At 35.0% G+C, this 19,126-nt stretch overlaps 2 protein-coding genes across 14 annotated transcripts; both read right to left on the minus strand.

Annotated features, from left to right (window-relative positions):
• On the minus strand, positions 1 to 12,037 carry LOC132034086 (uncharacterized). 13 transcript variants are annotated; one of them, XR_009408948.1, is made up of 7 exons: positions 11,564 to 12,037; positions 10,140 to 10,310; positions 8,889 to 9,159; positions 1,412 to 1,634; positions 1,138 to 1,301; positions 102 to 193; positions 1 to 16 (listed from the first exon to the last, which is right to left on the minus strand). XR_009408948.1 is itself a non-coding variant. In XM_059424318.1 (6 exons), the coding sequence occupies exons 1-5, from the start codon at positions 11,915 to 11,917 to the stop codon at positions 1,160 to 1,162; spliced, it is 1,161 nt and encodes a 386-aa protein (XP_059280301.1). In that variant the 5' UTR covers positions 11,918 to 12,037; the 3' UTR covers positions 28 to 263; positions 1,138 to 1,159. The 13 variants fall into 13 exon arrangements, 7 of the variants coding, with proteins under 7 accessions (XP_059280301.1, XP_059280299.1, XP_059280302.1 ...); XR_009408946.1 differs by having other exon boundaries at positions 1 to 20; XR_009408947.1 differs by having other exon boundaries at positions 102 to 196.
• Positions 12,038 to 13,400: 1,363 nt separating this feature from the next.
• LOC132034088 (chorismate mutase 2) lies at positions 13,401 to 17,974 on the minus strand. Its single transcript, XM_059424323.1, is given in 6 exon segments — positions 13,401 to 13,856; positions 14,524 to 14,616; positions 15,840 to 15,983; positions 16,087 to 16,173; positions 17,709 to 17,807; positions 17,809 to 17,974. Coding segments are annotated over 6 exon segments (768 nt in total). The 5' UTR covers positions 17,923 to 17,974; the 3' UTR covers positions 13,401 to 13,625.
• Positions 17,975 to 19,126: the final 1,152 nt, after the last annotated feature.

Raw genomic sequence — 19,126 nt, forward strand, 5'->3', positions numbered from 1 at the left:
TCTCTACTGTTTGCTTCTTCCTGGTACATGAAGAAAACTGAATTAGAAAATGTTCATTGAACAGACAAACATGCAAACATGAAACAGAGGTCTATACTCACTGTGAATTTGGATATTCCAATTCAGCCTCGGTTCATCTGGTCAAATCTTCTGGCAAAATTTGGTAATCTTCTATTTGTTTAGTTTGATAGTTCTGCTGAAGCATCAAGATCATCCTTCTTCAGGTTTTATAGCCTAAATAAATAATCTTTTCAATGTGGCAACTGAAATGAGGCCTTTCTAGTTAATTTATTGTGTTCACTCAACATCATACAAGCATTCCGACGATTGTTCAGAATATAAAAGAAATTATAATAGAAATACTGAATTTGTAGAAAAACCTACCTAAAGTTGAGAACAAAATTGTATTATGTTGATAGCTTTTTGGTGTAGGCTAGAATGGTTGAATGATGCTGAAATACTTTTACAGTACATAGAATCTTTTGTTTAGGCATTCTGGGAACTTTTTCCAGTTTTCACTTGTAATCTTCTTGGATGTAACTACAGCACCTTTAGCGCTGATTTTGTTCCCCACTGGTAAGTATGTAGGGTTTTATTTTCACTAAGGGGGTCTAAATATGAAAAAGTAAACACACGGTTAGAGGCCAAAGGTTCGACATCATCTATCTTGGGTTTGTTGTTGTTATTGCTGTAACACTTTAAAAAAAAAAAAAAAAAAAAAAAGTGGGGAACAAAATATTTTGTTGCTTATATTGTCATTTCAACCAGTGGCTGATGTAGCATAACAAATTACGGTTTAGTACTTGTAATACGGAGCTTAGATATACATGTAAAACTTACCAAAATTTCAAAACAATTTGAACCCATAATTCTAAAGTATTGTGGTAAATTCATAAGGATTGAACCCATCAAGCTAAAAATGATTTCAACCCAACGCAAATTTATTCTGGATTGATCTGTGATTTATATTGAAAAATGGACTAAAATATGTCTTCTTTTAGTAAGATAGGCTAAGAGTCCTTTCAACTACACCTTTGGCATTTTACCGTCTTTGTTATCCAGAAGATACTTCATATATCACTTCGTCAAAGCTGAAGAGTTAAAATGGAACACATACGAGTAAAGAAGAAGACTCACAGAATTCTTTCTTCTGGCAATTTCAACCCTTAGAATGAGATCTGCTCTGCGAATTAAGATTCCGACTATCTTTCAGCAAAGTGATGAAGTTGGATAAAACTAGTGAGTCATTACGCACATCCCTCTCATTAAGCCATTGCTCCTCAATATGGATACTGACATCCCTTTTAGTGCATTCCATTTAACAAGTTATTAGAAAACTTTAAAAAGGCTTGGATACTGAATGACAGTTTTGCTGTCACCGATGGAAGAGAAAGAAAAATGAAATTATTACCTCTTCAGAGAAAGAACTTCATAATTTCTGCGCAAATAATCAGCGTACTTTATAAGGGCATCTTGTGCATACTGCCTCCCCACTGATCTTACTGCAGCAGCACTAAGCAAATTCTCCAGTGTGCCATGCTTTTTCAAAAGCTTCATAGCAGTCTTTCGACCAAAACCAGGAACAACATGCTGGATTCCAGGAACTCCATCAACCTCATCACCCAGTATGCACCCTTATCCAGGAAATACAAAAATTTAGCAGCTAACATAATAACGGCAGACACTCGAGAACAAAAACTGATGATTAGATGATTCTAACAGCATTGACACCCAAGCTCAAAAACCCAACCATGCAACCCTCACCCCACCTCCATCCCCGGTAGCTAATCCATATTGGCTGGCAAAATGGTTAAGAAAAACAAGTAACCATCCAATCCAACCAACTAAATATGGTAATGGACTGATAACTGACCATTTAAAAATGGATCAACTATGAATACTACTCAGTATCCATATTATGCACTAAAAAATGGATATTCAGATGGATAATATGGATTATCAGATTATCAATCCCATTTCTCTGCTTGTTATTATTCATGACTCATGAGTTCTGGGAGTCTAAGCTTATTTTGGTTTTTAGCTTGTGTTCTCACCTGACTATTCTTGAAATCCATATTATCCGTCAGTTAACCCATTTTTTATCCGTGTTAATTATGGATTGGTTGGATATGTTATCCGTTTTTGTTTAACCCGTTTTCGACCCACTCTATCCGATCCCACCCACCCAATTGTCACTCCTAATTGAGACCAAAGAAGCTATTGCTCTTCCTATTACCAAGAGTATAAAAGTCCGCATTATGATGTTTAAAGTCCGCATTATAATGTTTCTTCACAATGCTAAGGTAGTTTCCATGATGTTCATGGCCTACTTGTGTCACATATTACCACGTTTGCAAGATGCAAAATCATAGGATGAACCTCTCTGTTTCAACTCTCAATATTATCTCAACAGACTACTTATTGTCAGATAACAAGGGCCACATTCGCTGTTTTCTCAATTTCCAATGGAAAGGATCTTATGGCATAGCCTTCAGAATGGTACACACAGATCTTATAATAGGTTACCGGGAGAGGTGGAGATTGAGTCTAATACGGAGGAACAAATTTGAAGAACATGCACTATATATATATATATATATATATATATATATAATAAAAACTTAAAACCTTTAGCATAACCAGTGGAAAAATGAAAAGGTGGTCTCACCATTAAGCTGTCCTGACTTAAGTCAGCTGATTAGCACAACAATTAGAAAACACAGCTTCCCAAGCCAAAACAAGAATCAGACGAAATGAAAGGAGAAACAGCTGTGTTGGGATGTTGTAATCCGTAATTTACAAGTCTATTATCTAATGAATCCTGAAATTCTATCACGGATTGATCAAGAAAAGTCATGAAATTTTATCACATTTTATCTGTCAATTTATAGTTCATATACAGTATAAGTACCTAAAACACATAACTTACAAATGCCAAACTTAAAAATAAAAAATAAAAGAGTTAACTGCACTATTAATTTCAGACTAACTTTCTGGTGAAAGAAGCACAATTACAAACTGTGGTCAACTTACAAACAGAATTTCTCAGTTGATTATTTCAATGACATACGGAGCAAGCAAGAGTATATATGAAACAAACTTACTTTTGAGAGCCATCTTAGACTAAGACTTATTGGAATAGTAAGCATTAAAAGATGGCCATATCTTTGTTATGAACTGAGTATACATAAATAAGAGGATAATTAGTAGTTAAATTAGAACACATGGAGGGCCTAGATTTAAGCTTCATTAATTAGAAGGAACGGTGGAGATCAATCCTTGGAGGAGCATAACTACCTTGTCAGGCAATGATGCAGCCATAACAGAAAATTGGTATTCTCTCTTCTCTCACGATTTCTCTCTCACTCCTTCCTAAATCTCTTTCTATCTTCTTCTTCCTTCTTCCCTAACCCTTCTTAATTCTTTCTTTCAGGTGTTGACAGTGGAATCTCCATCTATCTATCAATATATTTCTATTTCTGTTTTTCCTATTTCCTAGCCAGTTACTTGTAATTTCAGTTTTGTTGAGAAAGATATAGAAAATTGTCCCAACCCATAACAAATTGGTATCAGAGCTTTCATCCTACGACTGATTCCGCCATGACTGTGAATGAAGGAACTCGTTTGAAGGTACTCGATGACAGGACTTCCAAAAACGAAGAAGCTCTGCTCCAAAATACAGAGCTGATTCGTCAATTAGCTGAAAAGCTCGAGGAGATTGCAGCTTCGCAGGTTACGTTGACTCGAGATCATACTGGTGTGACCCATACTTTGGGTCAAATATCAGAACGATTGGCTGCAATTGAACAGAGTCAACGTCGTTTGGAGGAGCTGAATCGTGGTGATGGGCTCTTACCCGCTCCAAACCCAGCTAGACGACCCAATCGTGCTGCTCGATTAGAGGAGGAACCACCAGATGTGCATGGTAATCGGGTTGCAGGTTGGCAGATGCCGATACCCAAATTGGAATTTCCCTTATTTGACGGGTCGGATCCTAAACCCAGGGTAAGACATTGTGAGAAATTTTTTAATGTCTTTCATATCCAAGAGCAACAGAAACTTGAACTTGCTGCTGTTCATTTAGTTGGTACAGCTGAGATTTGGTACCAGTCTGTGGAATTAGATGGGGTTTTACAGGATGGGAGAAATTTAAAGAAGAGCTATGTGATAGATTTGGGGAGGAACCTGCTGAGGATGTGGTGGAGGTTTTTAATGGGCTTAAACAAGATGGTACTGTGGATGAATTACTTAAGAAATTTGAAATTATGAAAACACACATGTTACTTAGAAACCCCACTCTGAATGATGCTCATTTTTTGTCTAGTTTTATTGGGTTTCTGAAAGATGATATTAAGATGACTGTGAAATTACATAAGCCTCAAACTCTTAAAGCTGCTATTGAGATAGCTCGAATACAAGAAAAGAACCTTGAGGTCACTGACAAGAAGGGCAAAACCACTGTTAAACCTGCACAAGCTTGGCACACTAATAGTGGTACTAAACTGAATGCACCATTATCCATCACCAAGGGCAGTACCAGCAAACCTGTTCCTTACAAAATTAGCCAAGAAGTTTATAATCATAGGAGAGCCAATCATTTATGTTATAAGTGTGGTGAAAAATATAGTCCTGGTCACCAATGCAGATTAGCTCAGCTACACTTCATCATTGGAGAAACTGGAGAGGAAATTGGTGAACAAAATGAGATCATAGAGGAGAATCTAACACTGGCTGTATTGGGTGATGGAGAACAAGTAATGCAAGAAGCAGTTTGCTTAACTGCTTTGGCTGGTAGCAATCCAGGTGCAAACACTATCTTGGTTAAGAGGGCTGTCAAGAATAGAACTCTTACTGTGTTGGTAGATTCAGGGAGTACCCATAGCTTCATAGATGCTCAAACTGTGAAGGATACTGGATTTACAGCCACTTACACTCCTTCTATCAGAGTGACTGTAGCTGATGGGAATTACATGTTCTGTACAGCTCACTGTAAAGGGATTAAATGGTCCATGCAAGGGAAACCATTCGTGGATGACTTAGGAATCATTAACTTAGGTGGTTGTGACATTGTGTTGGGTAATGATTGGATGAGAAAATATAACCCTATCAAATTTGATCATGACAAAAACTGTGTGACCATTGGCACAAGATAGTGCTCAAGGGCATAGCTAATGAGGGTAGGCTGAGTATGATAAGTGAAAATTCCATGGGGAAACTTTTGAAGAAAGGACAAAGTATTATGGCTCACTTGTTTATGGTAAATACTCTCACATTACCAGAACAAGAACCCATTGTGAGCAACTACAGTTACTCTTAGCTCAGTTTGCAGACTTATTTGAGAAGCCTAAAACACTTCCTCCTGCAAGAGCCTTGGACCACATTATTTCCCTTAAAACCAGGTGCTTCTCCAGTTAGCTTGAGACCCTATAGGTATAATCACTATCAAAAAGAAGAAATGGAAAAACAAGTGCAAGAAATGCTTAGCACTGGGGTGATTCAGCATAGCCAGTCCCCATTCTCTTCACCAGCTCTGTTAGTGAAAAAAAAAGATGGTTCCTGGAGATTTTGTGTAGATTACAGGGGTTTAAATGAGATTACAATCAAGGATAAGTATCCCATTCCCATTGTGGAAGATTTGTTGGATGAACTTCATGGGGCAGTGGTATTTTCCAAGATAAATCTCAGAGCTGGGTACCACCAAATAAGAATGAAGCCTGAAGATGTATGCAAGACAGCTTTTAGAACACATGTAGGGCATTACGAATTTAGAGTCATGCCATTTGGACTCACTAATGCCCCTGCAACATTTCAAGCTCTTATGAACATGATTTCCCAGCGTTATCTAAGGAGGTTTGTGCTAGTATTCTTTGATGACATTCTTATTTATAGTCATTCACATACTGAGCATGTACAACATTTAGAGACAGTATTCAGTACACTTAGGAGTAATTCTTTGTTGGCTAAAAAATCAAAGTGCTCCTTTGGCCAAGAAAAAGTAGAATTGGGACATGTGATCACTTCTGAGGGTGCTTCCACTGACCCAACTAAGGTGCAAGCTATATGCTAGATTGGCCTACTCCTACCTTGAGGGCCCTTAAGGGGTTCCTAGGCTTGACTGGGTATTATAGAAAGTATGTGGCAAATTATGGCTTGATTTGCAGACCTTTAACTAATTTGTTGAGGAAAGATGCATTTGCCTGGAATGATGAAGCAGCTGATGCCTTTGCAAAACTTAAGGTGGCTATGTCAACAACACCAGTCCTTGCCTTACCTTATTATAATCAAGCCTTCATTGTTGAAACTGATGCTAGTCACACTGGTATAGGAGCAGTTCTGATGCAGCAAGACAAACCTATTGCCTTCTTTAGCAAGGTATTAGCTCAAAAACATTGGGGAAAGTCAATTTATGAGAAAGAATACATTGCATTGCTTAATGCCATTGACAGATGGAGGCATTACTTGCAATATAAACACTTTATTGTCAGGACAGATCACCACAGCCTGAAATATCTCTTAGAGCAGAAGGTCACTACTGCCATTCAACAAAAAGGGCTCACAAAACTCCTTGGATTGGATTATGAAGTTCAGTTTAAAAAAGGAACAGAATAGAGTAGCAGATGCTCTTTCTAGAGAATACGAGGATGTAACATTGCACAATAAACAAGGGATCACTGGTCAATTGCTTGCTATCAGTGTAGTCATTCCTAGTTGGATGCAAGAAGTACAAGACAGCTGCTATGAAGGAGATACTGAGATCATGGGATTAATCACTCAACATTCCATAGACAAACAAGGACCTAGTTTATATGAATATTCAGCTGGTATACTGAGAAGAAAGGCAGAATTGTGGTAGGAAGTCATGGTGAATTGAGACAACACTTACTCAAGTTGTTTCATGATTCACCAGTTGGTGGACATTCAGGCCAACATGGTACCCTGCAGAGAATCTCAAAGTTTTTCTATTGGCCAAAGCTGAAGGAGATGGTGAACCTGTATGTTGCCAGTTGTGATACTTGCCAAAGAAACAAAGGGGAGAATGTGCATTACCCTGGGTTGTTACAGTCATTACCCATACCTGATCAGGCCTGGAGGCATATCAGTATGGACTTCATAGAAGGACTACCTAAAATCTAGAGGTAAAGAGGTTATCTTTGTGGTTGTTGAGAGAATGACTAAGTTTGCTCATTTTATTAGCTTAGCACACCCATATACAGCTCTTAAGGTGGCCCAAAAGTTCTTAAAAAGGGTTCATACACTGCATGGATTTCCAGAATCAATTGTTTCTGATAGGGACAGGATATTTCTTAGTCATTTTTGGCAAGAATTTTTTAAATAAACTACTCAGCTTAAGTATAGCACTGCCTATCACCCTCAGACAGATGGCCAAACTGAGAGGGTGAACAGGTGCATTGAAACTTACCTAAGATGTATGACATCAAACAGGCCAGTTAATTGGAAACAGTGGCTTCCTTTGGCTGAGTGGTGGTACAATACTAACTACCACACCAGCCTCCAATGTTCACCAGTTGAAGCACTTTATGGTTATACACCACCTCACATTTCTATGGGTCCTATGTTAGAGTCTATTGCACCAGCTGCTGAGGACTTATTCATGCAGAGGCAACAGTTCCAACAATTGCTCCATGATCATTTGGTTCTAGCTCAGAACAGGATGAAGGTATATGCTGATCAAAACAGGACTGAGAGAACTTTTGTTATGGGTGACCAAGTGTTCTTAAAGCTTCAACCTTATAGGAAGTCTTCATTAGCCCTCAGGAAGAATTTGAAGTTAAGTTCAAAGTACTATGGACCCTTTACAATTCTAGAAAAGATTGGTGCTGTGGCTTACAGGTTGGATCTACCTCCATCCTCCAAGATACATCCTGTCTTTCATGTTTCCCTACTTAAGAAAAAGGTTGGTTCCAGAGTGGTTGTGCAGACTTCCTTACCAGTCACTAATGAGGAAGGTCAGTTCTTAGTCCAGCCTATGAAAATATTGCAAAGACAAATGGTAAAGAAGGGCAATGCTGCTGGTGTAAAAGTGCTGATACAATGGTCAAATTTAGCTCCAGAAGATGCTACATGAGAGGACTATGATGATTTGAAAGCAAGGTTCCCTCTTTTTGATAGCAATCCTTAAGGTCAAGGATTATTTGAAGGTAGAGGTGATGTTATGAACTGAGTATACGTAAATAAGAGGATAATTAGTAGTTAATATTAGAACACGTGGAGGGCCTAGATTTAAGCTTCATTAATTAGAAGGAACGGTGGAGATCAATCCTTGAAGGAGCACAACTACCTTGTCAGGCAATGATGCAGCCATAACAGAAAATTGGTATTCTCTCTTCTCTAACGATTTCTCTCTCACTCCTTCTTCCTAAATCTCTTTCTATCTTCTTCTTCCTTCTTCCCTAACCCTTCTCAATTCTTTCTTTCAGGTGTTGACAGTGGAATCTCCATCTATCTATCAATATATTTCTATTTCTGTTTTTCCTATTTCCTATCCAGTTACTTGTAATTTCACTTTGTTGAGAAATATATAGAAAATTGTCCCAATCCATAACAATCTTCTTCTTTTTTTTCTTTTCTTTCTTTCTTTTTTTTTTTTTTTTTTTTTTTTGGAGAGAGAGAGAAAAGGGTTATTTGTGTGTTTGGTATGAAGGAAAATGTTTTCCAGGAAAATAAGTGAGTTTCTTATTTTCCGGTGGCAAGTAAGCAAAAAATATTATCCCAAAAACATTTGTATATAATCTAGGCACACATGACTTATAATTCAGCTATGAATAAGATATTATTAGCTTCAACAAGTACATGAACTAGTAACTTAAATATAAGTCACTTAAGATAAAGATAAAAGAAAAACACCCAAAAGGAGTGAGACAAAACACCTAAAAGGAGTGAGACATACTTACTCAAGCTCAAATCAGACCTTGGATCACAATTGTACTGTGCCACATAGTGTTTTAGGGTGTAAAAGGACCATCTATTGAACTCTGGTACTGGCATGACAATTTGAACATCATCAGATATCAGCTGTTTGAAGTCTTTGTCAGGAGAGGCAACGACGACTCGGTGTCCCCTTTGTAGAACTTGTTCTACAAGTGTGGCTATGACATCATCTGCCTCATGTGATTCAATCTTAACTACCTGCATACTACCCTAGTCAAAAGCTAGTAATCAACTGTCATCTGCCTTCTCATTATGCAAAACCATGGCAAAAAGAAAAACACAGTCCACTAAATGCTTTGCATTTTTGCCAAGTGCATTACTAATTGTAATGTGGAAGAAATTGTAGAAACGAAAATGTGACAGTTAGAAATGTAACAAGTAAGTAACAACGCAAGATAAAAGGCTCCAAGTCGAAATTATAGCAGAAGCAAATAAACATATTCCCATCTACATGAAATGGACAGGCTACCATTTGACAACTTGAAGTTGAGGACATACTCAATTTGCTAAAACTGGTACAGGAACGGAAAAATTATATGATCAACCCACAGAAGAAAGCTTCCAAACAAGACTGTATAGTGCAAAATGAAAAACTAGGACCTAATGTATCCTAAGGGGAGGACTGGATCTGTGGACTTGCTTTTTAATTTATTATTTTTTTTTGTTATTAAGACCTAGTATGTTTCTGTATGTGTTCCCACCCAAACTTACAGCTGAAATGACATTAATTGGCTGCCGAAACTGTTCTCTTGAGGGCAAACTTGCTCGTAGTGATTATTCCATTTAACGTTCATGGATTTATTTATGTGGTTCGAGATTCTTTCTTTCTCCATTCAACTTTTTCTAGATAGATATGAATCTCCAGAGTTGTTGCTTGCCACATTTCATCATAAGCAACTGGTGTTTGGGAAAGCAAAGTTCCACCGACAAAGAGGAAACATTAAATCTATATCATGGTTCATGCTTCTTAGTATCTCCAGTTAGAAATACCATGGTAGTTAATATCAATAAATTACTCTGTCAATGCACAAAAAACAAAAACAAAAACAAAAAAAACAAAAAAAAACGACGACCTTTCTCAAATTGTTAGTAAATACAATCGTCAACTTCAGACTACTAAAGAAACCAGATTCCAAGGATGCATCAATAAACCAAAAGTACAAGTACTGATCAAGAAAATGTTCACTCACAGGAACATTGCAGTTTTGAAGAATATCCAAGATGAGTCTATGTGACTTTTCAATCGTATTCCTTTGAGAGTTTCCTGCATGTGGAAACTGCTGCCAATATTTCCTCCTTTTTGCTTTATAAGAAGGTAACAGCTGTCTTCTATACTCATTACCTCTTTCCCCATCAATGACCTGTAAGTTCAAACAATGTTTAGTTCATGGTGCTTTCAGATACCATCTACACTTCTCAAGATACCTTCATGCCCAAGAAGTTGAATTCACATGTAGGATATTCCACTCCCACCCCCAACTGCTATTTTCTTTTGTAGGATATTCAATTCCCACCCCCAACTACTATTTTCTTTCTCATTTCCTAGCCCAACGGTAGGCTTTCCCAATCATTTTATTACTACTCCCTCCGTCTCAAAATACTTGTCATGTTTCCCTTCTTGATAGTCAATTTGAATCTTAGAGCCTTTTCTTATATGGCTTTGAATCCTAGAAGCTAAATTAGATAAGATTAATACAATATTTAAATTTAAAACTTAGATATTTGGAAACTATACGAAAAGTATTATAAGTTGCAATTCTGCTCATATCGATATGATGAAAAACAACAACAACAATAACCCAGTGAAATCCTGAACGTAAGTCTCGGGAGGAGTAGAGTGTCTGTGGACCTTACTCCTACCAAGGTAGGATCGATATGATGAAAAAATACATTTTAAAATGTTGATCAAAGTCCATATAGTTTGACTATCGAAAAGTGAAACGTGATAAGTACTTGGGACGGAAGGAGTATATTTTATGAATCTCGACACAGTCTCTTTTTCTAATTCAAATAATTAGTGACTATTTATAATGCATAAAGAAAAATAAAAACTTTTTATCCACCTAACTCATACTTCGTGTTAAAAAGTTCCTGCAAATTTTGGCCCAAGTTTGCTCTGTCTATCATTGCCCATGTTGGGCTGACTCCTTCTTTTAGGCAAGAAGACCGCTAGTTGAATTATTAAACTACTACATTAACTGAAAAAAGGTTACTAATCTTCTTCCGCCACGACTAATATCGACTGACATGTTGATAGGATAGCAGGGAAAGTTGAGACCTTCCGAAACTACTCACACACTAAATATGTAAACACAATACCAGGGGCAGAGCTAGAGAGAAAGCTCGTGTATTTGTGTTAAGAAATTCACTTAATATGTTTAAATAATTTATCCAAAACCCAATAACCTGCCTTTCTAGATTTCAAGGATCCAAAAACTCAAAATTTTGGCTCCGCCTCTGCTGATAACACACACAGAGGTATTTATCGAGTTGATTCCTCGGGTCACTCAACTAATAGTTATTATCTTAAAAAGTCCAAAGTAGCTAAGTGACTATATGAGAAATCAAACTGGTATTTATATGTGTGTGTGAGAGAGAGAGAGAGAGAGCTTACAGCAATAACAGGATCAGTGAGGCTAACTTGAGAGAAGAAAAGTGAAATCCAATGAGCAAATGATTGCAAAGAAGGGATACTTCCTTTATAACAAATAGGATTAACATCCAAGAAAAACACCCTCTTTTTTCTTATATTCTTGCAATGGGTCTCTTTACTTTTCCCAAAAGATTCATTCCCTCCTTGCAAAATTGGGTCTTTTACAACATGATGACTATTATGAGAAGAAGAACAAACAAGTGGGCTTATTTTTAGCAATTTTCTTGGCTGTATCAGTCTATGTTGTGGGGAAACAAGAATTGGGTGGTGGAAATGGTGAGGAGTGATAGTAAAGGTAGCTTTCTGAATATCCATGGTTGCTAATTTGCTTACAGCTCTAATGGAGTTGTTAGTTATCTCATCTAGTCTTTAAAGGTTCTAACTGAAACTTTAGGGATCGAAAATATTAAAAGTTATAGTTGATGTCTATAACCACCAATACTCTGTGGTTTAGGGACCAAACATTAGTAGTGTAATAATAGTTTTTTGGTTGTACATTGGATGGACCAACACCAGTGTTTTGGTTGTACATTGGGGTCAGTTTGGTTTGCGAACTAAGTTATCCCGTGGGTTATAGTTCTCATATTATAATTTTTGGACTAATTTATTCCACCTCCCATGTGGGATAAAATAACAACAAGTTTGATGGGATATCGGGATTAAGTTTGGAATTAAATTTATACTTTGTTTGGATAAATGTATAAATTTATCTTGAATTAGTTATAGCTTCAACCAAATAAAGTATAAGTTTAATCTTAAACCTAATCATGAGATATCTCACCTTATCACATGCCAAACGACCCTAATAGTGACGTTAGAGCTCCATATCAACCTTATAATGCTAAAACAAATTTAGGTGCATAGTTAATAATCTGCAACAACTTTATGGCGGTAAGATGAGGTTATAGTGGTTGAGACCACCGGCGGTTTTATAGCAAAGGTAAAATACTGATTGGTAAAGTGGTAATGAGAATGTTGTGAGAGAAATTGCCTGAAAATGGGGTGATTTCTGGGTGGAATTTTTTATTGCTTTGTATATGACTGTTGTGGAGGTCAAGTAGTGGTAGTTTGGGTTTTAAATTTTTAAGTGTCTGGAGAATCAGTTGTTATAAGTTGTTAATCGTTTAAAGGGATGAACGAAGGTAATGGCGAGAAAAATGTAATATGGATCATTTAAAGTTGATGAGCAAATATGGATCATTTCGTATAGTTCAAGAGTAAATTTAACCCTTTCTCTTGTAAAAATAGCCCATGTGTTGAAAGGCCTATGCCGTTAGCCAATAAGGGCGAAGTTGGCCCATTTTCTGTAACACTAAAAATATATTTAACCCCAACTAATAATTTCCATTTCACAAAGCTTAGGAGCAATTTGAACTTTTTTCCAATGAAAATAAGCCAAAACTCAAAACCATCAATGCCAACAACTCCCACCATTCCCTTTTATATTTCCCGTTTGCATTTTGTATTCCGTTTAAGAAAACATTAATTAGATATGTATATTTCTAAACTATCTTTATTAATGATATTTTAAAAATCTTAAACCAGTAACACTCTAATAGTTTGAAAAATAGCTACTTAATGATGAGGATAAAAGTGGAAAGAATAATTATTTTTTTGTCGATTTACTTAAGTGGACAAGTAAAAAGGAACAGAGGGCATACCGTGTTTTAAGAAACATTCGAAGCTAAAACAAATATCTTAACTAAGCATAAGCTGAATAAGTAAAGGATAATTACCTCAATTGTTGGCAATTTACAAACCCTATGTTTTGGTCTTGATTTTAGGAACATTGCAAATCTAAGCAAATCGAAAATCTTCTTGTTATAAATGTGAGTTATTTTCTCAATCTTAATTTATGTCATACACGTTTCTTGTTAAACTGTTCTAGCAAAGAATGATAAATTTCTCTTTCCTTAAAATAGGTTAATGTGAATCATCTTCAACATCAATCTAACAACAATACAAAGACTATGATGATAAAAGAATTATAACAACAATGACGATAGAAGGAGATTTTATTGTTCTAATCAAGACGCCGTAGGAGGTACTCAACTTCGACAAGTTTAGTCAAAGGCATTATCCATTCCTCATACAAGCGCGAAACTAGTGATGGATCAACCTTGCACTTCACTTCTTCAGCACTATCAATTAAGGTCACTTCTTGACTAAACACCTTGGCTTTCTTTGCTACCCTCTTCTTTACCATCTCTTCAACAGCTTCAAATGTCAATAGCTTCATTAGAGCATCCCCATCCTGCAATAACAAAGATATTGATCACTTAAAAGACACTTTGAGAATATGCATTTGTTTGAGTCCCCCATAATTCAAGACTTTGATCAATGATACATTTTTCTTTTTCCTTTTCGGTCAATAGCAAATTGATCACTAGTCCCTAGACTCATGCGGAAGTTCATCATCAGTGATCTCGGGTTTGAACATTAGGAATAGAAAACTTCTTAGTAGGAAACACTTTACCCCTAACCCTTAATGGATCTATTTGGCATGAATCCGAATTAGTCGGACTTTTAACCTTAGGATACTCAAAAAAAGTAAGAAAATTTCGAGAAGAACATTTTGTGCCGAAAGAAAATGTTAAATTGGATAATATTATAGTAGTTTTTTTGAAGTTTTGTACTTTGTGAGTGAATTTTTCTTTTCTTTTGGTTCCGACTTCCGACAAACACTATAAAAGTATAAAACCACTAATTCAAAAAACAGTCATTCTATTAAAAAAAAGTTGTGCAAGAACTTTGGAAACACTTAAACGGAGACATTTTTAGTAACTCTTTTTGCAAGATTTTAAAAAATCTCCACAAATAATCGACAAATTGTACTCTGAAATTTGACCATCCAAATTGGAATGGAAGGATTTACAAAGGAGACTAGCAAGCTAAATAATTAGTATTAAGTGATGACATACCTTAGCAAGAATAAATGGTTTATAATCATCAGTGCTATCCCTGAATTTAACCTCTGCAACAAATTTCCCGTAATGAATCCTTCTTGAGAGTGCCTTCAACAAACAAAAAAGTTCAGCTTGTAAGTATTGCAATTCAAGTCAGCCACTCACATAACAATCAGGTGATGTCATTTTATTTAAAGTAGAATAGGCTTTAATGTGTTGCTCATGTGTCTTCTAACATGTGTTGAAGTCACATTTTTAGTATAATCTGCAAGTTGCTGGAAAAGGCAGAGATATTAAAAAGATAAGAGTTGATAGCTTTATTGGAAATTGCAAGAATCAGAATTTTGTTCTTTATGTTTGCCTTGCTGGATTAATTTTATATTGAGTTAATGCTTGGGTGTTAACTAAACAAGGTTGATATTTTATTCCCTTTAGTGTAACAGTAGTTATGGACTCAACAGGGCATCAGTTTTACCACCAAAGGCTGTGGTGAGACAGTGAGTATCCCTCCACATTAATTACAGGTCTTGAATTTGAACATTGGGAATGAAATTTAAATCGCGTTTGATAAGAAACGTTTTACGCCTTTACCTTAAAGTGGTACTTTCTGGAACTAGTCCACATGTTGGGCACCAAAACAAAATCGGATGGAACACAAAAAACAGAAAGAAAAAAAAAAAAAGAGAAAAAAAACCTTGTTTTTACTACTCCGTTGTTTTTCAAGAAATAAATTTAAAAAATTAGTGTATTAATTGTTAGATGGCATTTCTTGAAACTTCTTTTTATCAACTTGTTATTTTGTACTAACAAGGGGTTTTAGCAGTTACCAAAATAAACTTTCCCTTCAGTAAAAAAAATTCCTAATAGAAAATCAGTTTAGACTTTACAGTCAAACATTTTTTGTTAAAATAAAAGGGTTTCATGTTGAGAAATAGCATCGTTTAGGTCTATTCCATGTAATTATCTAATGAACTAATTAGGGGTAGAATCGTTTAGATATACCCCATGTACTTTACTTTCAGTCATTTCCTTTCAAGTAATGAAATTTCCTTTCTTAGCAACAAAAAAAAAAAAAAAAAAAAAAACAAAGATTGAACATAAGGATTGCAAGAACAAGTATCTAGTGGTCTTGCCCGCTCAAGAAATATGAAAGGGATACCAAACCCGTAACTAACCGAAGGTCTAGCTTCGCCCCTATTTACACCAACTCACATTACTATCCAAACGACTCGATTCTGATGCACACATTTATCACTTAACCATCATTGTATCAGTTTCAAACAGATCCATTTTTAATGAGCAAATAAAAATGTAACAAGTTTATAAGTTACCTGCAATAACTGAATATCACAGGCAGCAGTAGTTGCAAAGTTTCCTTCATCAGCCTCTTTACAGAATAGAGGAAGCATCTTGTTTATATAAACATCCAATATCTTCTCATTTACATTTACTGACTCTGCTGCAGGATGCAAAACCTATTACTGAAATTAATTAGTGACCATATGATATTTTTTTAATCCTAGTCGAAAGCACAACATAATAATAATAAAATACATTATTAATCTGATAGATACTTACTGGTGTGCATTTGGTAGGTGGTATGATTGAGTCAGGCAAATTATCTGGGAAGAACGGATTTTCCTCTGGGGACAGGTACCTACCAACCTGTTATAAGGAAATATTTTTGGAATGATAATAATTTTAATAGTTGAAATATATAGGTAAGCTACATGTGGAGTTAATTGATACGACATATCATCATTGCATAAAAAATATTTTTCGTTTAATCAAAATACTCTCCAATTTGTTAGTAACATTATTACTAATCTGGTTTCTGTCATATCAAACACACTTGTCATCTTGCATGAGAATGTTTTCTTATTAACAGAGATTACAATAGTAGGAAAATACAGCGAGAATATAAGAGCACATATAACTTATTTATAAAATAAAATAAAATTGAGAACTTTATTTTAAAGACGTAAACATTATTTTGACATGGACTGAAAAAGAAATAAGAATATTTAGTTTGACCTGAAGAGACTAATCCATTTATGGTTAATTTGTACAAATAATAGTAAATTGATTCTAGTCGTTCAGAATAAAGTGTATACTTTTGGGGTTAAAGCTCTTCACATCCATGATTCAAACTCAAAATCTTTAATTAAAAATGAATGAATAACTTTCACTCTACCACAATCTTTGATAATAGATATTTTCTTTTCTATAAATTAGAGAATGCACTATAATCCCAGATCGGATGAAAGGTACCCAATACTTCTTGTAAGATTACCATACTAGTTTCTAAAATTTTCATAGTTTTTTCTGGTATTTATTTCCTAATCTAAGAGATCATTTTAGAAATTGAGAAGAAAGTACCATTATCCTAAAATTAAGTAAACGAAGAAAAAATGTTGACCATCACAACTCACAATGATCAAAATACGACTAAATTAACTTCAAGAAGATAATGAACATGTGGTTTAGACACACATCACGAATTTAAACGTTATTACATACGCCAAGAAAATTCTTGAGTTATCCCAACAATTAAGAAAAGAAGAACAATTATAGAAGGAAAAGTAGCAAACAAAAAATAAACTCATAGTCAACACAAAATAAACATAGCAAACTAGTAACAAAATGGATTAAACAGAAGAATCCAATCTCCGAAAATCAAGGTAACCTACCATAACATGACAAGATAACGACACATTAACATTTCCTAATCTAAGAGATCATTTCAGAAAATTGCGAGGAAGGAAATAGATCGACTATCACGAGGATCAAAATACGATTAAATTAACTTCAAGAAGATAACGAATGTGTGGTTTAGAGATACGCCATGAATTTAAACATTATTATTACATACGCCACGATTTTTTTTTATTTTTTTTTGAGTTATCCAAAAATTAAGAAAAGAAGAGCAAATATAGAAGGAAAAGTAGCAACAAAAATATCCATAGTCAACCAAAACAAATATAGCAAACTAGTAACAAAATGGATTAAAAGTGAACAAAAGAATCTAATCTCCGAAAATCAAGGAAACCTACCACAACATGACAAGATAACGACACATTAACATTTCCAAGAACTCAAACAACTACTACAACATCTGATCAAACAGAAAAATTAAAGGCTTAATACATTGACAATCCATTAAAACCATACATACAAGAAGAGAAATTGACCAAAATTACCTTAGATTGAAGAGCTTCTGTTTCTTGAAACAAGTACTGAAACAAGGACCCTGAAAAACCAGGAATATTGAAAGAACAAGGTTGTTTTGTACAAGGTGGGATTTGTTGGGTATTTAATCCTTTCAATAAGGTTGAAAATGATGGTGTCTTCTTGTCTGATTAAACTATCCCTTATCGAATCAAGACTCAGTTTGTTATCATCACCACAAGCCATTTTTTATAGGCAAAATTGTTATGGGGGAGAGGAATGGGACAAGGGAGAAAGAAAAACAGGAGAAGAAAGAATTAATGTTATCGGTTTTGGTTGGTTGGTTAAGTTTGAACTATATATTGAGGAGCTTTTTATGTTTTAGTTTATGTTTTTAGTCCCTATATTTTAGATTCATTAAGTGTATGGTCCTACTATACGTTACACAAATTAAATTGAATTCAATGCTAGGCTATTTATATACTTCTAAGGATGGTTTTCAATAAAAGGTAGGAGGAGAAATTTATCCTATTGAGTATTTATATCAAGCGAATTGATGCATGATATGTCTTTGCACATAGAATTCTCTCATGTAACTAAATGTTAATTACAATAATTACGCAGATTGGCAGCTTTACTTTCCTTTGTTTGCTTTCGACTTCCCTAATCATGTCAAACCTTTCTCTTACCATTCTAAATTCGACAATTTCTCTTGCAAGTTTGTCGAGATCTTTGTGAGAATTGAAATGATTTATAAGAGTTAAGAAGTAATGTATGTAATTTATCTTCTCATGAGAAATATTATCAAATTTTATAGTACAGTTGAAGACTAATGGAAGATATACGAATTTAAAGTCACAAAATATGAATAAGAAAAAGAAATCTTAGACAATTCTGATAAAAAAGGGAATGAGGTAAGCTTGTAATTGAGGAGATATTTAGAAGGAATTGAAAAGTTGGGTTCTCAAATATACATACTTGCCAACCAATGAAATATCATTTTATTCATCTGGTTAAATTTTATACGACACTATTGCTATTGTGAAATTAAATGACCTTTTTTTAAACTATAATGTTCTTATACATTATTTTAAAATTTGTTAACTATAAAAGGCTACAACTTATAGTATTTTTATTTAGTTTCCTATAATTTACGTTTTATTTTAAAATTAAGAAACTAATGACCGGAGTATTCTCGTGTTTTGATTCCTTCATCTTTTTGAAACGGAGGTAGCATGTCATAATTTTGTAAAGCTAAAGTTAGATTTTGGTTATATTCAAGGAGTAAAAGTGCAATTTATCATGCCTTTTAATTATACAAAAATTGAGTCGTGCGAATGTCCGTTTGAGTCAGAAATGTCTTGTGGGGCACTTTAGCATCAAGGAGCGTAGTGTGCACGGTTTGGCTATTTCGTGTATGTAAGTTTCAAAAGTTGAATAGGGACATTAA

This window comes from Lycium ferocissimum, chromosome 10 (genome assembly GCF_029784015.1).
Source record: "Lycium ferocissimum isolate CSIRO_LF1 chromosome 10, AGI_CSIRO_Lferr_CH_V1, whole genome shotgun sequence".
NCBI lineage: Eukaryota > Viridiplantae > Streptophyta > Magnoliopsida > Solanales > Solanaceae > Lycium > Lycium ferocissimum.

What these genes read in the sequence shown, in the direction of transcription:
- LOC132034086 (XM_059424318.1), bottom strand. Translation starts at nt 11,917, where the DNA reads ATGGATATTCAGAAAGCTACCTTTACTATCACTCCTCACCATTTCCAC. An exon ending in TCACTGATCCTGTTATTGCT is followed by an intron (nt 10,311 to 11,563) that starts GTAAGCTCTCTC and finishes TTGAACTTACAG; the next exon opens with GTCATTGATGGGGAAAGAGG. An exon ending in TTCAAAACTGCAATGTTCCT is followed by an intron (nt 9,160 to 10,139) that starts GTGAGTGAACAT and finishes GCTTTTGACTAG; the next exon opens with GGTAGTATGCAGGTAGTTAA.